Source organism: Pygoscelis adeliae, unplaced genomic scaffold (assembly GCF_000699105.1).
Source record: "Pygoscelis adeliae isolate BGI_AS28 unplaced genomic scaffold, ASM69910v1 Scaffold183, whole genome shotgun sequence".
Lineage (NCBI taxonomy): Eukaryota > Metazoa > Chordata > Aves > Sphenisciformes > Spheniscidae > Pygoscelis > Pygoscelis adeliae.
This window is the reverse complement of record NW_008824536.1, coordinates 654,252-674,342: the sequence shown is the minus strand read 5'-3', so window position 1 is coordinate 674,342 and position 20,091 is coordinate 654,252. Positions and strand designations below refer to the sequence as shown.

The 20,091-nt window shown below is 35.0% G+C and overlaps 1 protein-coding gene across 1 annotated transcript in view; it reads right to left on the bottom strand.

Annotated features, from left to right (window-relative positions):
• The window catches only part of LRRC49 (leucine rich repeat containing 49), a 60,059-nt gene that overhangs the window by 32,923 nt on the left and 7,045 nt on the right, over positions 1–20,091 (bottom strand). Inside the window, exons 2-8 of the mRNA XM_009321602.1 lie at positions 19,435–19,497; positions 18,794–18,881; positions 17,876–18,073; positions 16,185–16,284; positions 14,960–15,163; positions 13,283–13,349; positions 3,107–3,250 (exon numbers count right to left, since the gene is read on the bottom strand). Of these exons, the coding sequence (XP_009319877.1) occupies positions 3,107–3,250; positions 13,283–13,349; positions 14,960–15,163; positions 16,185–16,284; positions 17,876–18,073; positions 18,794–18,881; positions 19,435–19,497 (864 nt within the window). The remainder of the gene's footprint in view (positions 1–3,106; positions 3,251–13,282; positions 13,350–14,959; positions 15,164–16,184; positions 16,285–17,875; positions 18,074–18,793; positions 18,882–19,434; positions 19,498–20,091) is intronic.

Sequence of the window (20,091 nt, the reverse complement as noted above, 5' to 3'; positions counted from 1 at the left end):
ACACAGCATTCCAGAAACAGAAATAGTTCATTCTATTCAAACAGGTGAACACAAGGCAGCTCTAAACAAACTGTGTAGCTGCCATTAATGAAACGGTGAATGTGAGCTAACAAGCATTGCTGAGAGTCATAGCTCTGTATGCAATAAGGAGGGCTTATTAGTTCAGGTCTGCAGTTGCAAAACTACTGGTTCAGAGCTGTTCTGAATCCTCCCAGATCAGACTATGAAAAGACTGAATTCACAACAGAATTACATCTGGACACCCGCTCTGTCCCTAAGGCTACTTTGTGTTGATGCTTAAAAGGGTGGGTGCCCATGGTACAGGTGGATATACAAATGAAGGCATTATAGGGTTGTGCACAGTAATTCTTAAGCAGCAAGGATTTTAACTAATCAAAGAATCTTGCATTGGAGAATACAAAGCAATTTCCCCGAAGACAAATTTCCATAACTAGTATATGTTGCTGTCCTGTAAAATATGTTGCAAGTCTCACAGATGTGACAGCAAACACATTAAGTAGGACAAAAAAAAAAAAGGCTCCAGCTACTTCAGTTTTGAACAAAGTCATAAAGGGCAGTGGACATACAGGGCAAGAGTTCTTTTATGAAAAGATGGTGAACACCTTGACCAGTCCTCCTTCAAGTTTAAGATCAAGTTGCAGATGACAAAACCCAAAATTCTAAGCTTTTAATACCTCAAAGCAACCAAGCAGGTCCATTTTTCAAACAAAATATAGTTCATCTTAACAGTGTGGACCCTAACTCACAACTGGATGGAAAGTAAATAGACATTCCATAATACATGGTATGTATAGATCGTGCTTTTAATGCCATACAAGACACTTTGTAATCATTTATTCTGTTTGCTGTTCTTCAGAATAGTCAGACTTCTTGAAGACACATCCAATCCCATAAAATATTATTCTGCTATAAACCAAGCCTCAGGACTGCCTTTCTAAATCCTACAGCTTTGGACTAACTACAGTTTATTCTTACAAAAAAAACCTACTTGTGATTTAAGGATTTCCAGTCTCTCATGAATACCTCAAAGACAAAAAATGGCCCCAAAATTGCTAATCTAAGGCCAATGGATTGTAAGAGATGATTATATGTTTAGTTGCTCAAACAAACCATAATCTAGTTGGATAACTTGAATTACTCAAGTTATATATTAACTGCAAGTATATATACTATATACATATATAAGGAAGGTTCACAAAAAAATGTATGAAAGAGGAAGTTATTTAAATTATATTGATTTTATTTCATGATTTTGGGAGGGCAAACTTTTTAAAATTGAGGTTAGATTCTTTCATTTAAAGGAATAATCAAGTTTAAAAAGCTTGATTCATAGTGATAGTGTTATAGTAACTAAAACACAGTCCAAAAACTAAAATACAGAAACCAAATTCTTCTAATGAACTTAGAGTGAAAATTTTGCAGTTAAGTGCTACATCATAACTACATCGTGATTAAAATGACACCTGCCCCAACGCACAGTCAGCCATAAGAAAACCTAAACCTCATCTTGAGGGAAAGAAATCTAAACCCCCTCCCTCAACTACTCAAGCACTCCAGCAATAATATAACAATATCTTGGATATTCATTCTATAAAATGATATATTTGTTTCTATGTTTCTGGATTTTCAGTAATTTCATATTGCAGCAGATTCTGAATTTTAACACAGAAGTAGCACAGCTTTCATTTTTTCAAAAAAATTAAAACAAATTTAAGTAAAAAAGTACATGTACACTGTTGTGCACAGAGTAAAAGACAACACCTATTATTAAAATAAGAAAGAGATTTTATTTTAGGAAAGAGACTTATATTTACTTCAGGTTTCAGACAGTATGACGTGTCCAAGACTCGACTTTGTATGATTTAAGAGTCCTTCTCTAGAGGAAGGAGAGGTAGTGTCATACTTGCTAAAATCACCATCCAATTAAAAACAAAACAAAAACCAACACACACCCCACACACCATTCCATTAGAATTTAACCAGGGTAAAAAAAAAAAACAAACAACCCCACACCAAAAAACCCACACCCACAACAAAAACAATTAGACAAAATAAAGTACTTTCCTGGCCAGAGACAGTGTTTCAGAAAATGATGTTCTGTTCAGGGAAGACTAAAACATTGAGATACAGCACAGAGTCCAAGCCTGTAACCCACTAATTTAGATTTCATGCCAATTCTCCATTTGTGACAACAGGAAGCAAGGAGAAAGTATGAACTACACCTGAAAGGAGTGAAAAGGCAGCAGCTACAAGCAAGGAAGAGAATTCTAGGTAATTTAACTGATGTAGGGGGAAAAGTACAGTAACAGAACCAGCAATGAGCAGAAGTTTCTTATTTTTTAAGCATAAAAACAATTCATATATGGCAAGTAGCAGAAATTCAAGAAAGGAAAGGCTCAGCAGCAATAGGAAACCAAGAACTAAAGGAATTATGAGGGCCAGAAAAATATAGCTATTTAAGTAGACTTACATTATTATTTGAAAGAGGGCTTGTTCAAATAATCTACTTGCCATACCTGAACTACAACTCATAAATTGCAAAGTGAAAAGCTTTATTTTTTAGAACATAAAGACTTACAATGCTAGGTTAAAGCTTCAATTGGGAAATTCTGCTTTTAAGATCAATACCCATTTTCTCTGCATTTGCCCCAGAAATATTCATAAGGAGATGAAATTTAAGACGGTCTGACTGCTTAGCTGAGCTACAAAAATTGAGAAGGTTGTTTCTAGGAAACAAACTTGTATGGAAGTAAATAAATTTGTACGTTAGAACCACAAAGCTTCTTCAGAATCTTTCCCTGTCCCTCCGAGAACCATCATAAACCGTCAAGATTTGAGTCACTACAAGTGATCACATTTAAACAAAATAACACCAAAAATAAATTGCTTGGTGTTTTTCACCTTTATGTTGTAAAAGTAAGTATTGCAGCAGAACAACATAAGCAACACAATACGGGAAAACACAAGATTTCACAAATCTGAAATGCTGATATGGTTTAAACAAGTTACAGTAATAGCGTATTTTGTTAAAAACAAAGGAAAAAAGAAGAAGAAAAGAGAAAAAGACAAGAGTTTTGTTCCTTACTATAGCAGAGACTTGATTATGACGAAGGTTGAGCTCTGTGAGTGAATCCAATCCATTAAGGTTTTCTACAATGGTTAGTAGGTTTCTGGCAAGGTTTAACACTCTCAGTTCACTCAGATGACTGATGTTTTCTATTGTAGTGATCTGTGAAAAGGGTATAATTATAAACATGCATACTGCGTTTTATATAGATATACAATATATATATGTAGCGCATACATTTTTTAAAAAGTATACATGAACAATCAACTTATACGATAGTGTGCTGCTTGTGTATTTTTCTAAGCCATGATAATCAGGTCAAATTGCTGTAAACAAGCTACAGTCTGCTAGAGATTACATACTAGTATCCTCTTCACTAATATCTTTCTACTCATACTGAAGTAAAATCAGTCAACACTTCCTTCCTTACCATCAGAAATCAGGTTACTTCAGCTGTGCTGTTCTGTAGCAGCAACCTCAAAGACACCATAAAACTAAGATGACACTGATGTTATCATGGTACGCCTAAATGGGGAAATTTTGTGCACGGCTGATCCTTAATTTGTCTGCAAAGACACTCAAACACACATCTGAATCTCCTGCTACCTATGCTACAAGAATACGCAGCATCATATCTCCCTACCATCACAGAACTCTGCACCAATTTCCCTTCATGCCTCTTAGAAAGCCAGTAGCAGCATTCACAGCTCTATCTACAGGAGCTCCACAGGCAGACTTTCCAGCAGGTCATGAGGACAGGAACCTGCTGTGAGTCAGGGGCAAGGAGCAGCCACAGCGCTCTGGGAGAAGAAAGCAATTATTCTAAAATTGGAACTTGTAAAGAAGTTTTATGAGCAGGTAATTGCTAGGATCAGTAAGACATACGCAAGAGTTAGAAAAGAAAGCAGCAGCATCCTTAGTTTGGATACACAGCACATTTGCTTTACAGTCCCCAGCACTTCTTTGGCAATTCATGGTTTCCTGTGATTAGAAAATGGAGGGATCAAACAAAGCAACTAAACTACAGTAAACAGGCAGCTGCCCAAGGTTTGTTTTTATACTTAATACCCTGTTTTAAAGATACTGAAAAAAAAAAAAATCAAAAGAGTAATAATAGCTACTGCCCCTTAATTTTATTTTTGACTTCTAGAAGTGCAGCCGTGTTTTACAAAGGCATTCATTATTGCTTTGTTGACACAATCTGGGTTCTGCTGTTTGTGTTTCTCAGACTGATATACTCAAGGATCTCTATCCAGATATTTGTTTCTCATATACTTATTTCTCATAATGGTCTGGGATCTGTCCTCCAGCATCCATCCAGACATTTACGCAGGACTTGCATTCAGCAACATATCATGGAGAAGATGAAGCATTGCCACTGCACAGGGGGATATTCCTATCATATTCTTACTGAAATCCATGCTATATGGCAGAAAGGAGGCAGCAGGTTTTCCTGTGGAAAAGACTTCAGCCTTCTACAATGTGTGGCAGTGCATCCAAGCATACAGTGCACAAAGCTAGTAACAAGTATAACGAATTCCCTTTCAACTGGAAAGATCACCTGTAAGCTCCCTTCAACACCCTCTACTCAGGCACATTATTCCTCCTCAAAGCTGCCAACAGCAATTAGATGCAGCCAAGCGAGATAGCGACTGGTGTCACACACCTTCCCAGTGATAATGAACTTTCTGATGCTTTAGACCAGTACAAATCTGGCCGTGCCAATTTCCAGAAAGTGTCTAGCAGCTCCTGGAATGGGAAAAGAGGTAACGTAGCTGTTATTTAACAGTTTCAGAACACATAATGTTGTTGGTAATTTTCATATATATACACACATATGTAGACACATATATATGTATGTATATATCTGTAAGTCTACAACGTATGACTGGAATACACTGCTGTAAAAAATACTTCAGCAATTTTTCCATTAAAAAGTATACAAAAGTAGATAGCAAAACCAAAATTAAATAACATCTTAAACCAACTTTTGATTCAACTGCTAATTAAACTATTATGCATCATCCATTTATGTGTATTACATACAGAAAATAAAAATTATCAGGATACAAAAAATATTACGGCAAAAGGAACAGAAAATACCACCATTTAGAACAATATATTTAGACACAAAGACTTGTAAAAGCAAAGCCAAGAGCAGATGGTTAGCATGAAGAGCAGAGACCTCTGCAGATGTCTGCTTAGCTAGAATTACAGCATGCCACAATGTAAAATATTAATCCTGGCATTTTACTGCTATCGCAAAGATATGATTTCATCAGCAATGTATAGAGATACTCTTTATCACTTTGCTAAGTTTTAAGATTAATTCTACTGGATTTTCTCAGTTTCAATTATGCAAGCACGCATGAAGATACACCAGCTTTTAGTACGTACTATTAGGTACAGATTAGATAACAAGCCATTATCACCTCTTTTTACAGCATTCAAATAATATTTCTTTTACTAAAAAAAAATTATGACTATTTCCTATTAATTATAAATAAAGGATTATTATTAACCATTTTTAGTTGCTTTTTCAAATACATGACAAAGACTTTACATGTAAATATTGAAGAAAAACACTTCTATTTTCTTATTTGCTTGTATGTTTGAATACTTAGCTATGAAATAGATTTATTTCAGAAAAGATTGTTATGCACCACATTAATTATTGATGAGTGATTAACTGCACAAAAGTTGCATCAACACACACTTCTGAAATTATCGAAGAGAAGTCCATACCTGAAAAATCAAGTTGCATTTTTTTTTCCTTTTACTTATATCCTTGAACTTTTGGCAAGGAAAATAATTCACAGAATTAAACAGAACAAAAAAAAAATAACTCTAATGACTTTTTAAAATTTAAAGCATTATAGAATAAATTTCATTCTAAAAGCTAGAATGAAATTCAAGGTCAACTTGACTCAACTTTAATGCATTAGTTCACTGGAAGACAGAGTGAAGTCCATTTTAACCCTACCTAAAATAAAAAGGTTTTGAAGAGATTTATATGGAACACATACCATTTATACTATCTACCTTGACAGCAAAGATCAAGTCAACAATCAGGCTTCTCTCCATAGACTATTCAGAGTGCTTGGAAGCACACTATTTAGAAATTAAACGTTTAGTTCAAAATTAAATGTAAGTTGTAGTGCATTAAATATACCATGCGCACAATCATGTGCAGGTCTCTGAATGATGTAGTATTATGTGTCCATATTACAGTGTTAATAACCATAGAAACAGAATCTCTACATAAAAATTTAATTAAATGTTATTAAGATGCTTTATTTTCTTACAAATTTTTAGTGGGCAGTATTAAAATCAAAAGCCTTACTAAATCATGTAGGAAAACAGGCAAAGAGTGGTAATATGACAAGGGAATTCACATTTTGTCCTTTTTGTAAAGCGTAGGCGTTGAATGCAATATTTCATTAGGCATTACATTGATTTTTTTTTTAAACTTCTTTTGGGTATTTATTATATGAAGTGATTTTCTTTAAGCAGTAATGCATTTAAAAGCTTGATTTGGAAAAAAAAGAAATCCTACAAGGTTTATCATTAAGCACTGTGGAATACTATACCACAGTGTTCTAAAGCACGTCCAGTTCCCAGTACATTTCTCACTTGGGCAGGAGAAGTCTCAAAGTTCAGACCAAACCATATTATCCAGAAAACCCAGCACCCAAATAAATAAAAATATTTTCCCAAAAGTGAACAAAACCAAAATTTTCCTCCTCCATTTTTTCCTCACCTCCAACCTCCCGGAAACATTCCGGTCTTAGAAGTTTCACAGTCTGCATTCCATCTATGGGATTGATTTACACCCTGAGAGAGAGGGAGGGAGGGACTAAGACTGAAACAGGAATCTAGCTTTCCTCTTAACTGCTACTACTCCATGAACATTAACAAAAATAAATAATTTCTAGCTAGGCTCTAGCACTATGTTTTAAAAATAAGATTAGTAATATTGATATTCTGGCCATAACCTATTTGAGTATTTATATTCTGCATCTTTTGAGAGTGACTGCTGAGACTTCTTACCTTATGTACAACTATTGTATATAATGAAAGGGTTAATTTTTTTTGTTGGTTTTTGTTTGCATTTCAAATACCTTTGATATGACTTGTACACAAGATTTAATTGTTCAAAGATCCTCTGGGATCAGAGGTAACACATAAGATATACTATGCATTATTAACAATAGCTTTGAACACCAAAAAAATTGAAATTATTGCAAGCACCTTAGAATATTCCTGTAGTGAATTAAACTACTGAAATAAGAATGAAAACTAATTGGTCAGATATTATGTAATGGATATTACACATAAGATATGTAGTATTTTATTGTAGATATGTCCTAGAACATATACAAACCATAAAGGAGAAAAAATGGTAGTTATAATAGAATAACACTTTTTTCTTGCCAGATATGTGAGCACCTTCAATATCCTCAGAGAAAATTGTGGAATATCACATTCACTGAAGAGTCAACGTGGTAAAATGACTTGCCAAAAGGCATCAGGAGGATTTACTGGATTTTGCTATAACCTGCTATATTGAATTTTATGGGGTTTATTTAATGACATTGGAGAAGCCAAACCATGAAAACAAAGACTATAGAAAAACTCTGTTCTGTATCATAACTCAGTTAGAAGTAGTAATACTACTGTAGCAATTTATATTCCATAGTATAATGTAGTAATAATATTAATATTATATATAATATTATTGTTGCCAGGCAACATCATTAAATGGCAGCATTTTACTTATATAACTCTTCTCATCTACTGGAGTCTAACAAACATGTTAAACCACCTTCTGGAATTGTCTGTCTGACTACAGAGGAAAGCTGGTGATACCAGAATCACTGAACGCAAGTTAACTCCTATCTCAAGTAAACTGTATGGAAGCAGCAGATATTCAGCTATTCCTCTACTGTGATGAAGACTGCACACCAGATATTCTCCCCTTAATAGAACTGTCTTTACTACAAAAAAAAAAAGATGTGTCCTCGTCTTCTATTAACTAAGACATGGCAACTTCAAAAGGCAAAACCCCCAGTCAAAACAGAGCTGCTATATACATTAATACAAAGAATAAAAAAAGCTGTAAAATAGATTACTGTTCTAATACATATATAAATATGAACCACAGAAGATGACTCTAAAAATAAACAGACAAATCAACAAGTTTGAAGAAAATTCCAGTGTCTTATTTCTCAACAACTAAATCGTCAAAATACTCTAAAGCCACTTGCGATCAACCTTTATTCTCAAGCAGTAACAGAATTGATGAATAGAAGCAATCAGTGCAAACTGAAAGTGCTCTAAAGACCAACATATTCAATGCGTAATTTCATCAAGTGTGTGGGATTTATGAACATCAAAGCCACAGGAACACTCCTATCCTTACCCCAAATACAGTGTGCCATTCAATGAGTACCGTAGTAAGATGTTGATTCAGTGCACTACAGCTCAATGAACTGCCACATTCATCCAATAAAGAGGTTTTTCATGGCTTTACAGGGGACATTTTTGCAATAAAGAATTGAAACTTTACTAGTATCCTCAAAATAATTCTTCTTCTCTACTATTGTTTTCTTCTTCTATTTCCCCCACCACTATAAAGGAAAACAGGAAAAGAAGAGATAGTGAATTTAATCTAAAGTAACCCTAGCTAGAGAATCAGAGCATCAAGTTGAGGTCAGAAGATCTGGACCTCATCCTTTGGAGGATGATCTGGGAATCATCCTTTCCAACCCCCCTGCTCAAAGCAGAGTGAACTACGGCAAGCTGCCCAGGACCACGTCCAGTCAGGCTTAGACTGCTTCCGGGGATGGAGATTCTACCACCTGTCTGAGCAACCTTCTCCAGTGTTCAGCCACCTTGACAATAACATTTTTTTGAAGTTTGAACAAGTTTTTCAGTTTATGCTCAATGATTCTTGTCCTTCTGCTGGACACCACTGAGATAAGTCTGGCTCCATCTTATTTAGATCCTCCCATCAGCTATTTATATTCATCGATAAGAACAAACTCCCTGAGGCTTCTCTTCTCCAGGCAAAGCAAATCTCAGCTATCTCAGCGTCTCCTCATATGAGAGATGCTCCAGTCCCTTCATCACCCTTGTGCTCTTCACTCCCCTAAGTTCATGTCTGTTTTGCACTGGGAAGCCCGAAGGACCACCTCCGACAACCTGCTGGCAACACTCTTCCTAATGCGGCCCCGGATGCCGTTGGCTGCCTTTGCCATATGGGCACACTGCAGGCACATGGCCAACTTGTTGTCCACCAGAGCCCCCACGTCCTTTACTACAAAGCTGCTTTTCAGCTGGGGAGCATCCAGCCTGTACTGGTGCAAGGGGTTATTCCTCCTTAAGTGCAGGACTTCGCATTTCCCTTTCTTGAATTTAATGAGATTTCTCTTGGCTGAGAGAGAATTTCTCCAGCCTGTCAAGGTCCCACTGAACGGCAGCACAACCATGTCATGTATAAAGCTCTCCTTCCAATTTCCTGCATTGTTAATAACACAAGTCATCAATGAAGGTGTTAAAAAGTATTGACCTAGTATCAACCTCTAGGGTGCAACGATGGTGACTGCCCTCCAGCTAGGCTGTGTGTCACTGATCACAACCCTTTGAGTCTGGCAGTCCAGCCAGTTTTCATGTCACCTCACTGTCCATCTATCTAGTCCAAATTTAATTTAATTTGTCTATAAAGATGTAATGGGAGACAGTGTCAAATACCTTTCTAAATTCAAGATAAAAACCATCCATTGCGCTCTGCTCATCCACTGCGCTCGTCATTTTGTTGTAAAATGCCATCTCTTACATGAATTCATGGTCACTACTCCTGGTTGCCTTCTTGCTGTAATATGTTTGGAAACTGTTTCCAGGACTAATTGTTCCATCACTTTCCCAGGGATTGAGGTGAGACTGTCTTGTTTCATAGCATCTGACATATACTCATTTATGTGTCATCCCTGTCTTAGGCCAATTACAGTCTACAATACAATTTGCTCATTGAGCAGACAGCATTCAGGCAAAACTTACATCCAAGCTTTAGCTTATCAATAGTTTTCTTGAAAGAATCTGTTATTTCTTCCTGGAGGGTTTGGTAGCAAAACCCCTTCAAACAACTACAATGACAGGTTTTGTAATAAAGTTACAAATGTTTTCTTCAAAAACACAAAAACATCTTTTAAAATTAATACAATCAAAAAATAAATGCAAAACCAAGTGTGCAAGTCCGAGTAGTGCCTTTAACAGTATGAATTTTGCATTGTGGCCCAGGAATATCACATTAAGAGAATCCTGAAAATATTCCTGGCAACAAAAATATAGATGATGCCACAAAGACAGCTGTCTTCTCTAGAAAATAGCCTTAAAGTTTTGTGCTGGATCAAGAATATCTGTTTCCCATGCACACAGCATTAAATAATTTCTCACATCTGTAAGAAACACAACTTTGAATGTAAAACGAAAACAAAGTACCATAAAAATATCTGTAAGCATAAGAAATAGAGTACGACTGAAAAGATGGTAACATTAAGTAACCTATACAGTCTGTTTCACAGTTACTGGAAGTGAGCAACGGAAAATGATGTCCAGAGGAAATCTCATATTCACACAGCACATACAGATATTCATGCCACACTGGCATTATGACACTTTCGTACACCAAAAATGCATTACATTTTTCCATAGTTATAAGAAAAGAAGACGTAAGTGATGCACACCACAAAAGTGCCATTACACCTTTCACTTTAAATAAGAACCATCCCAATAAAGGAAAATTGCTGCCCATTGCTGGTTCCAAATCATAAAACTGACTAGGTTTATTGTAGATTTTTTGACTTTCCTGTGAGAACTGCATGCAGGATAATGCCATGAGCAATCTAAGGAAACAGATGTATCAAGAGCTTATTAAGATAAAGCAAATCCTATTTTCTACTATTTTTCATTATGACTGACAAGCAGGATATTCTGTTTCTGCATTCTTGATTCTAATTGATCTGTACCAAATTAAAGAAAAAAACCCATATATGTTAGAGACAGGACATTATATCAACAGAACAATGATCAGAATCCACTATTTTGAACTATATACACCAACATGTCATTTTTAATTCTACTGATCTGTTGTTTAAATTGCTATGTTCTGGAATATTGGAACACGTATTTCGAAATTCTCAAAAACCAATTCTGTGGTTGAAGTCTGTTCTTGAGAAATTTATGATGTGGAAGAAATACCGTTTAAGATAGACTAGAAGGCTGCCATAAATAAAGATCCCACAAATCTAAATAAAGCTAGAAGACAGAACCCCCCTATTCATTATTAAATAAGCAAACAACAACAAAACCCCCAGACTTCAAAACAAGACACTAGTACACTAAGCTGGTATGTCTCAAACTCAGTATTTCCTCCCTTCTTCATTTCTTCCCTTATGCCTTCAAAAATAACTAATCATATGTATGGCAGATTGGTGCTTTAAATTTTGAGTTCCTCAAAGACAGGAAAAAAAGAATGTTAATATGAAAACTTGCACATCTTTAAACTGGAAAGGAACAGAAAAATAATTTATTAATGGAAGAGAAATTCATAGTCTTTATTTGGTCTTTCAATGGAAATACATTAAACCTACATTAAACCTACAAAAAAAAGCAGAAAACAATGCATTCAATTTCTTAACATTTGTGCCCTTCACATGTACATTTATGATTAAAACTTTCTGAAAAACAAAAGCACTTATGCTCCAGAGATTTAATATTTAACTCCTGATACAAGATAAGTTGTTATGTTCTCTGGACCAAAGTAGTCCAATTATTATGAAGCTCATCTAGCAGCTGCCAGTTGGGCACTATGCCCAATAAAGTTCTAATTAATATAAAGGGAATTGTACAGACACTTAAAGGAAAAAAATTTTTAAAAAGAAAAAAAATCATATCTACTTCACAATTATTTTTAAGAGTTCTGCATGACCTATGTTTCATTTCCATTAGTGATTCCTCCACCTGTTCTATAAAAGTGTGCTAACTGGCACAGCCGCATGTCTAGTCTGCAAGTATTTTTATCAAAAAAACCAAAAACCCCCGAAGGTACAACAGCAGTAAGAAAAGGATTATAACTACACAAACACTTAGCCATCTCCAAACATAGTCACTCTAAGACTCCAAGGGCAACGTCATTATCTGTTCCTATACTGCCTCTGCCACTGTACAACATGCATGCTATTGGACTAAAGAAGCCACAAACTTACCCAAAAAACAGTAACTCATTATAGTGCTAGCTTGTCTTTTTCTTTTCCCTTTTTTTTTTAGTAAGGAAAAAAAGCATTCCCATTCCCCACTGTCAAGCAATTGGATAATAAAGAACACACACACAGAGAAATCAGTAAGACGTCAAAACTGTCAGAACAGGAATCCAGAAAATTCACACATTAGTCTTATATAGTCACAATAACCATATGTTCAGTTTTAAACAGCTCAATTAAGGAACATTTTGTATCACATGTATTTTAAATTTATTTTACAAAAGAATACTATATCCAGCTTGCCCTTAATACTCCATGCTGTTTCTGACATAACCATTAAACAAGAATTTTACTCTTATATATACTACAGCTAAAACTTTATACACCACTTGAAACAGAAATGACTGCTTAGTCTCAAATTGGGGAAAACTGAATAGACATTAAGTGACTTAAGTCCATTCAGAAGCATGAATCAATCAAAAGCTTGGACACATTCTGCTTTTTCCTGTACAAATTTAAGTCTTCTACAGATATGCAAGAGATCTTGTTTTGCAAGATCACCAATAGTAGAAACAACACAACAATCAGTGGGACCGTAAGTTCTTCTATGACTTCTAAGACTGTTACTTTAACTACGCCACAACTACTTATGCTAGATTACTCTTCTGTAGGTGTGAGTGCTATTATACTCAGTTGACTCAGCATTTTAATCACTGTAACTTTCCAAAAGTATAATGCTGAAAGCACGCGAGACTTGATACCAAGATTCAACATAACGTCATACTACCTTTTATTAATTTACTGATTTCTGTCACCTCAAGAGTTGCAAAATCTGCTACCAGTTCCCTTTCAAAAAGCAATAGTTTGATAAAAGACACAGGAAATGCATGATGTCTACACAAGAAATGTAAATAACCGAGTTATTGTACTGTACCTGATTTCCATGAAGGTCTAGAACATCAAGATTTTTTAGGTTCTCCAAATTTGAGATCTTCTTTATTCTGAAAGATTTCAAATATGACATAAATTATTTTTCATATCAGATAAAAAGTATCTTTCACTTTCCAGCTAATACAAAACTTAGCCATTTGCTCCTGCCTACCAAGAGTAACAGAAGAATAACAAAGTTCTGAACCATATAAAAAAAAAAAAAGAATAAGCCAATGAGTATGCCTCAGACTATCACCTTCCTTTCTGACTGTCAATAATGCAATAGTGGCAGTATGTACATGGCTCTTCTTAGAAGATGAAAAGGGAAGGAATACTTGCACCACTAGAAAACAAAGTCCACAACCAACCTATCCATATATCTAAATAATAAAAAAACATTATTACTGGCAAACAGCTAATTCCAAAACAGTTTAAAGAAAGACTATAGTGACACAGGCTTTTGAGAGTTTGTTAGAAGAACACAGAATAAAGAAAAACTTGAAAGCCATTGGCCCTTTCTAGACAACATAGACCTCTAGATCTGGCAGTATTTCTTCTCCCCCTGTACAATTTCACTGTTTTAAAACTTTTCTGTCCTGTCCTATTTTCTCAGATTCCAAACCTAGGTTATTATATACTCAACAGCATCATCTACTGGCTGATGATATTAAACATCACATGTACTATGCATTTGCTTTGAGAATAATCAAAGACCACATACAGATCAAGCTGAAAACAAGTTGCTAGCAACTGTGTCTGACTTATAATTATTGATGTCTTGTCCTAGCTACCTCCAAACCACATTTCTACGTAAACAAACTATACAGGACTCAATGTAGTTACTGTTTGGAAAATAATTCCTTAAAGCACCTTAAAATTATTGTTCCCAGGCCCCAATATTTTGCTATAAACAAAATTAATTTCTACAGGTGAAATTTTTATATTAAAAGTTATAAGGTCGAGTAACATACTGCACTGTTGAAAGTGGTCAGTTTTGAATACAGGCTGAACTAGGAAATACATTCTCTGTAATCTGCACATAACTGAAGTATGTTTACCAGTTCTTCCTTTACTGAATATAAAGAAAATAAGGAAACCGAACAAAATCAGAGCACAACCCTTAGATGTGCGAGCAATTCCACAGATACTTCTATTAAATTATTAGAATTAAAGGCTAAAGGATTCGAACTCTATTTTTAGAAAGTAATACAACTAGTAAGTTGTATCTGCCAACAGAATAGAATCTATAACTAAGCGACAAAATCCATGATTCATCTGTCTGATTTTTTTCCCAGCTAAATACATCAGGCAGAAATACTTTTTATAGGTTATAAAGAATCAATGAACACTTCACATCATGTGAAAAGAGATTCCACCTGTCACACAAATCTAAGAACACATATTTAATAGCCGATCAGAACAGAAGATTAGATGGAAACATGTGAAATACTTCAGAACTGTTGCTAAAATTTACGTAAGAAAGGAAGTTTCTGAAGAACATTACAAGCAAAAACTGTGCTTCCTCAGTGGGATCCCTAACGCTTGGCTAGTGTTAGGGACCAGCTCCCTGGTCTCACAGCCAACATCACAATCTGAAAGCTTCGTAACAGAAACAATGATAGATCACAGTTGTTAAACCATAAAGAAGTAAGGCGCTTTAAGTTAGTTTTATTATTTTTACCTGTTCTTTCCCAACAAAAGGACTCTTAGGGATCTCAGAGTTGAAAGCCCACTTATTTCCTCTATCTGATTATCATATAAATCTAAGAAAACAAGATGCTGCAGATTAGAAATATTTTGGATCCGGGTTATAAAGTTATGTTGGAAATTCAAAAGGCGAAGATGATCTTCCCCATCAATAATTGGGCACACTGTCAGTTTTTGCCTGGAAGGAAAAAGAAACAAAACAAAACCCACACATAAGTAACAAATTGGTAATCCACCTTCTACTCACCTACTCTGACTGAACCGAGGAAAGTATATTCTCTTGATTAAGGTAATATTAAGGTAATTAGGTTTGCTAATTAAACTCTGTAAATAAGGCAGCAACTCCTTACTATAAAAAAAATTTGCGTGAAAATATAGCAGAAGTGCTTCCAAAATTCTCTGAATTCCAGAGAAATTTGCTTGTTACATGGAAACTACAGGGAAGTTTCGTGTTGTGACCACATTGAAATTTCAACAGACACAGCCTGCCAATTTTTAAATTTTTTCATCAGATACCACATAAGCAGCCTGTTTAGATCAGAATTCAAAGTATTCTATGTCTATGCAATTTTTCTTTGATTTATAGAACTCTACATTTGAAATATAAATACAGGAAATAATAAGTGTTAATGTGGAAAGTAAAAGCTATAGGAAATGATGCTGAAAATAGTTATTCTTATTTCAGGATTATTCCAAAAGGAGTCCTACTGACCTGACAAAACTTTTTGGGCTACATCAACCTTATGCACCGCCCCCACCGCAAAAAAAAAAAAAAAAAGAGAGAGAGAAAATTACAATTAAATGTCTTTCAGATAAAACTTTTTCTTGTGTCGTGGTTAAGAAGAAAAAAAAAAAAGACCATTCAACAGTCAACGCATCAGATTAGAACTAATGGAGACATAGTCTTTTTCTATAGATTACTTGCATGACTTTGCATTCAACTCTTAAGCTAGCTCCTTAGTTTACTATGAAAAGCCCTAACTGCCTTAGATGACTGCTGTACAGATATATTCATCACAAGGACACTCATACAGAATTTCTCTGTGGGACACAGTTCTTCTCTCAAACACACACAAAAAAAACAACAAAACCAAACCCACCACTCATACCATTGACCACAGGCATTACTGGGATGCGCGTCACTTTAGACCATCAGACACAAGAGTCGCAAGCTATGGTGTGTGCACTCCATTACTCACCTTTCCAGGGTAAGTCTATCAGAGTTCAGTATTTTTTCTTCAGCAGTACGTTGCAATACAGGAAATGTTATTGATGAACTGCTCCCAAAATGTGTGTTATCTATCAGAAAATCATACAGAGAATATATGAACTATTTGTTTGTAAAATCATTTCATTAACTACAGATACTAGAAGTAGAATTTTCTTTCTTATTAAAAGTAAAGAGTTACACAGTACATGAAAGTGCATTTTGCCTCCATTCAGTACTTAAATTTATCAGTTTTCTTTCCTTGCAGTTGTAAACAAAAAAGTATCTCTCTACATCCTCTTTCCAAAGTATATCCATTTGTTTCATTTCTGAGAGAATTTTAACAACAATTTGTTGTAAGCAGATATTTTGTAGATGCTTTTGTTTTGATTAGATTTACCCAATGATGTTTTAAGGTAAGGTTGTATAGTGGTTTCACAATTTCAGTATCTGAACTTAAAGAAGATATAATCTAATTTAAGATTAAATTAAAGACACAGATCAGGTAGATGTTGATAGAACTAGAAACTAAAGCACCAAAACATTGAAACAGTCCCAACAGTCCCCACAAACAAATGCAAAGTCTTTTAAAGGTAAATGCATGCAATACCTAGTAATCATTGGTATTATATTTCACTCCATTATCAAGAAAGAAACAGGCAGCCCTTTAAAACATATTTACAAAGCTATCCATCTTTACCCATTTTGTTAATATAAGGGGGAAGAGGGAGGATGACTAAAAATACCTGCAAAATAAATCAACAAATGTGTTCTGAGAGCTTTGGCTTATTTGGAAAATGATCCACTGAAAAATATTGGTCAAAAACAGATCATAGACTCATAAAATCATTTAGGTTGGAAAAGACCTTTAAGATCATCGAGTCCAACCGCAAAATCATCGTGCATGCATACTACTACAAGAATATAGGCTCAACTTTTACGTGTTTGCCCCTTATTTTTTTCTTCCTTCAAATAAATCAAATATGTTAACAGGAAAAACATTAATTCTTCAAGAAACAAAGATTAATTGCTTTACTGCTATAGAGAGCGAGTTCATTCTTGTCTAAAATATGGCATTAGAAGAGATACCTATATAAGTAAAATAATTTGTTGTTCAATTTAGAATCTTTTCAGTGCTATTCTCTAACATTTCATCACTAGCTACTCTAACAAACCAGTATAACAACCAACATTCTATACGTATCCTTCAAAGTGGAAAAAAAACTGTGAAGGAAAAAAAAAATCATTGAGACCAAAAATAATCAATTAACATTGTTGCAAAAACTTAAATTAGTTGTGTCTCGGGTTTTTAAGCCAATAAACATAAGAGCAGTCTGAAACATGACACAATGGCAGTACAGTGACATTTTCTTCTAATATCATCCTCCTAAAGACATGTGAGAGATCCCTATTACTGCCCTTTTGTTGAAGAAAGGTATATAAAAACCCTATATTTAAATGCCTATATTATATTTTGGAAAATATTTCTAGTGGTTTCCTGACAATGATTTATTAACCTCTCTTAATACCCGATGGGAACACTAGGCAACACTTGCTATTCAGTCATACATTCTGACAGCCAGAAGCAGCACATCTTACAGGTCATAACTTTTCAATAAGAAACCCAGTTAAAAAAAAAAAAAAGAAAAAAGACAACAACTAACGAGAACTTTTCACTGTTACCTGAAGTATACGAACTGATACTGTAGCTGCTTTGTCGGGATCTGGATTTTGTAGGTGTGTGAATAGAAGACTCACCAAATCCTGACAAAGAACCTGTATTCTGCTTCAACTCCAAACCAGAAAGTTCTGTGAGACTGGATGGTACTGGAAGATACATCTGCTTATTACGTACCAAAGGACTTAATACTCTTTGGTCTCCTGTGGGGGGAACAAAACCAATCTGCAGACTTAAATTTACTCCATAATAAGTTGCATAATATCCCTAAAAATCAACCCATTCTGAACAGCTGTTGGACTTTATTTTTTTTACCAGAATGAATAAAGAATTGCCATAATAATTAAACTGATCTCCTATCCTAACCAATCACTGTTTTTATATGACAGACAAGCAGCAGCAGTGTGGCAAGAAGTGTTGTGCTTCAAGGCTCTTCCAGGCTTCACCACAGTTAGCAGTGATATCACCAAATATCTTGCTTTTCAAAGCCAAAAGCACACAAGCACAATAGGAAAACTATCTCTTCACATCAGGGTTCTGAATTAGAAACTAATTTTTTGTAAATACATTTTAACATTTTAAAATGTTAAACATCCAATAAAATGTTACAGTAGAGAATTGTGTGGCTTCTGAGGGAATGTTTAGTACGGCACTTGATAGATTGCGGCTTTGTATGTAGAAGAAAGGATGCTCTTCCACGGACAGAATGAGAGGCAAAAAGTGATCAAAAGAGCCATCTGCACCAGGCAGTAGAAGGATAGCAGTTTCAGGACATGATGCAGCAGTAATTATACTGAATTACTGTAGCCAATTAGGAAAAGCTGTCACTCTTATGTATTCTAATCATAATACAGTTTTTCTTTACTGTTCAGTTAATAAAAAGAAATACAAAAAACCCCAAACCAAACCCTATTGAATATCACCTTGCCTTCCTGAATAGTTTTTTTCCAGATCATGCTGCAGAAGTCTATTGTGGAAAGATGACTGTTCTTTATTTATCCTGAATTCAAACTGTAACACAATATTTAAGACAAATGTTGAAGTTTTCAAATGCAAATAACGTCTTTACATAGACAAACACAACCTTAGTAACAAGTACAGATCTCAGGAAACTGCAAATGCTCTAAAAAAATTAAATAATTGCTCCAGTAAAAAGAGTATTCATTCTATTAAGATACTACAACTGAAGAGTTTCACCGTTGGAAACCAAAATGAAAATATGGAAGTTACCAACACGTTCATCTGCAGTTGACTAAATAAAGAAAAAAAACCCCACCCTATAAGGAGTACCGCTATTACAGGAGGAAGAGAGGTACAGATGGAAGCGTAAGAAATCATATATATATTAAGTTTATGGCAAGCTATAGTACATCCCTGTGTTTTTATTTTATGTATCTTTAATAGGATGAAATAAATTACCAAAAGACTATCAGATACATCAGATATTATATTAAAAGTCAACATATTACTACTGAAAAGGCAATTCCCATCTGAAAGCATACAAATTTGGCTGTACCATACAACTGCATTAATTAATACAACTATTAAAGAAAAGAATAATTACTGGTTTGCTTTTATCTGTTATTGATGAGGTCTGGATAACCAGCTGAAGACCACAGTTACTAACCTGCAAGTTGGAAGAAAAAGAAATGGAGTATTACATTTTTCAAAAACGCATATCAATACAAAAAGTTGAACGTCATTTTTTTTTAAACAATAAAGTTATTTGCAACAGCAAAATCTGCCAAGAAAGGAACTATTTTGCAAAACTATTATGAAGAATACATCACTAACATTAAATAATTTTTAGTTTTAGAAAACCCCGCTGTTTTTGGTTTTAAAAATACACTGAAAGTGTGACTTTCACGGGGATGTTATGCTCGTTGTGAAGCAAAAAAGTGTTTACATTTAAATATGAGAATTTTTTTTAAAAGGCAAAATGTACTGGTCTTTTAATTGGATTTAGATGACAAAACGTAGCACCTACCTGCTAAATAATCAAAAAGTTTAACAGAAATATTTAACCAAACGGCTTATATATCCACTTCCCAGCAAATAACAGGAGGCGTACAAATAACGCAAGGGAAGCTTCCTCGCGCCAGTCCCGGCGCAGAGAAGACCGAGCTGCCCTCACCCGCGCTTGCCTCGCTGCCGCTCCCCTCGAAACGCGGAGCGGCAGGGGCTGCCCTCAGGGGGCTCCGCCAGCTGCGGAGCACCTACC